Source organism: Galeopterus variegatus, unplaced genomic scaffold, assembly GCF_000696425.1.
Source record: "Galeopterus variegatus unplaced genomic scaffold, G_variegatus-3.0.2 Scaffold7721, whole genome shotgun sequence".
In the NCBI taxonomy this organism is placed as follows: domain Eukaryota; kingdom Metazoa; phylum Chordata; class Mammalia; order Dermoptera; family Cynocephalidae; genus Galeopterus; species Galeopterus variegatus.
The window spans coordinates 76,226-79,247 of NW_007733832.1; the positions used below are offsets into that span (position 1 = coordinate 76,226).

The 3,022-nt window shown below is 38.6% G+C and overlaps 1 protein-coding gene across 1 annotated transcript in view; it reads left to right on the plus strand.

Annotated features, from left to right (window-relative positions):
• The window catches only part of LOC103607799 (dynactin-associated protein-like), a 27,175-nt gene extending 25,662 nt beyond the window's left edge, over nt 1-1,513 (plus strand). Inside the window, 1 exon segment of the mRNA XM_008592266.1 lies at nt 1,115-1,513. Coding sequence (XP_008590488.1) covers nt 1,115-1,513 — 399 coding nt within the window.
• The last annotated feature ends 1,509 nt before the right edge of the window (nt 1,514-3,022 follow it).

Sequence of the window (3,022 nt, forward strand, 5' to 3'; positions counted from 1 at the left end):
TAAAGGAATTTTATTTATATATCAGAAGTTTGGGATTTAAACTTAAGTTTATTTGACTTCAAAGCTGCATTCTTTTTCTACGTTATTATGCTTATCCAGTAATACTAATAACCAATATTTGCTGCACCATTGTCATCTCACAAATCTTTATATAGTTTTACTATGGGGCAGGCTGTGTTCTAACCACTTCACACACATTATCTCATTTAAGCCTGTGAAGTAAGTTCTACAATCATCCTGACTGCAAAGATGAGGACACAGGGTCAGGAACATTAATTAAAAGCTCACCCATACATTGTATATTGACAAAATAAAAATTTAATGGAAAAAAAAAAAAAAGCTCACCCAGCGGTCTAGCTCCGGTCTCCATCTTCTAACTTCAGCCTTACACTTGCACAATGCTTTATAAGTTACAAAGTTATTTTATTTACATTAATATTGGTTAGTCCTACACGTCAGGTGCTTTTATTATCAGCATCTTACAGATAAGAAAATTGATACTCAGAAAGGATAAACAATTCTCTAAGTGAAAATAGCCCACAGGACTAGACTCCAACAAGGGCATTCTCAGCCCAAATTTCTTGCTGCCAAATAGTAAACTGAGTTGAAATATTAACCAGAGAATGTGTCAGGACCAATACATAACCCTGTTAAAAGACACATTGCTGAAAACTTCAAGGGAGCCTATTAATGGGGACTTTCAGATATTGTCAAGATCAGAAAGGAAGTGGTTTTGATCAGTTTTCTAGGGTTCCTCACATGTAGGCAGTCCCTTACACATGTTCTGATCTACTTCGGATGGATGTAAATGTTTATGAAATATCTATCAACTCTTTTTAAAATTTTTAATATGAGAGGTTCAAATATAAAAATATCTGAGAGGTTGGTGGACAGTTCTTTCTTCTAATATTAGGCAAAACATAAGAACAATCCTCTTGTAGGATGGGAGCTTGGAAATTGAGCCCAATATTTATTATTAGAAGACTCTCAAAGTAATATTGTTTATATATTTCTCTGATAAATTACAGTTTCAATAATATAAGGCATATATAATCTCCGTTTTCTTTGAAAAGTTTGGTATCATGCTGGGTATTTTCAATTACATTCCTTACAGGTGAAACACAATTTATTAAGTTCCTGCTCTCTATGGAAAATATTCCTGGCTTGTCTCTTAGCCTGTGTCATTACAACGATAATTGGAGTACTCATCGTGTGCCTGGTGTATAAAGGGGGAAATAACACCGGTCCAGTCATTGTCTACATACCTTCAAATGAACCTACAGGGACCACTACTACTACTAGTATAGCCACAACGAGCACAGAAGCCTCCTCCACTACAGCCAACCCTACTACTACAACAGCTGACACCACCACGCCAACTGAACAAACAGCCACATCCACCACTACGTCAACTCTATCAACAACTAGCATCTCTTCACCTACATCAACAGCCAGCCACAACGAGCACAGAAGCCTCCTCCACTACAGCCAACCCTACTACTACAACAGCTGACACCACCACACCAACTGAACAAACGGCCACATCCACCACTACGTCAACTCTATCAACAACTAGCATCTCTTCACCTACATCAACAGCCTCCACACTTTCTACTGAACTTACAAGCATAACAGCCACCACTACTCCCACTGCAAGTACATCAGTTGCTACAATAACCACCAGTACAGTAACTGAACCTGCCTCTAGTTCCGCTGCAACTTAATCTATAACCACAAATAGAAACAATGACTTCACCTTTACCTAATACCACAAAGATTTCTAACTCTACCACCTTCCCTGGACCCACTACCTAACATTAACCCCTTCAATTGAACACACAGCCACATAAACATAAATTAAATCTACAAATATACCACTTATGTGGAAACTGCATTAGCCACTTTAAGAATCTATAACTACTGCAACTTCTCCTGAATGTACAATCGTAACAGCTACCACCACCACCACCCCTATTTCAACTGAACCTATCACACAGAACACCAACCACACTTCAACCACACCTGTTACCAGTCTCTACTACCACCACATCAACTGAAATGACAGTCCTAACAACCACTGTATATCAATCGAATCCATGATTAGAACTGTGTCAACAGAAAAAAACACTTGCACTGAACCCACAACTGTTACTGATTCAATTGAAACTACAGCTACCAGAGGAATCACCTGTTTCATCTGAACCAACAACCACCAACAGTGGGATCTACAGGCACAAAAGGCATCATGGAAATGTACTGCCACAGTGGCTGCCACTATCATATCAACTGAACGTAGTATCACCAGTTATCACTAGGCCAACTGAAACTGCAACTAACATCACTTCACTTAAAACTGTAACTACCATAAATCTACTGAGCTGGTAACCATAACAGCCACCAAAACTTCAAATGGAGCCTACAAATGTCAGTTTCTACAGAACTGACAACCACAATATTCATGACAACTCCTTCAACTGAACCAATGACGACAGCGTTCAACATGGCTTCAACTGGACTAAAAATCACCGTAATATCTGCTGAAAATATGACCATATAACATCAAAAACAATAATGAAAGAAGCCCCTTTAACTAAACCTACAACCACAATAGCCACCAGCACTTCAATTAAATTATTGTCATAATAGCTGGCATTGCCACTTAGGTGAAACCAATACCCAATTACTGCAATTTCTATTACCACAATAGCTATCACCACTTCAAACAAGGTTACACCCACAGCAGAAAACACTATTTCAGCTGACCCTACAACCACATTAAGGCACACCGCTTCAGCTAAATCCATAACCACAGTAACTTCTACTTCTACTACTACACAGCTATCATTATTACCACCATTTCAATTCATTTCTATTCCTAGTACTTCTAGTGAACCTTCTATTTACCACCAGATCAGCTAAAATGCAACTACCACAATGTCCACTGAATCTGCACTATCATGTCAAATTAAGCTACAACCACCACTTTAACTGAGCCTGCAGTTTCCACAGTTACCACTGTTTC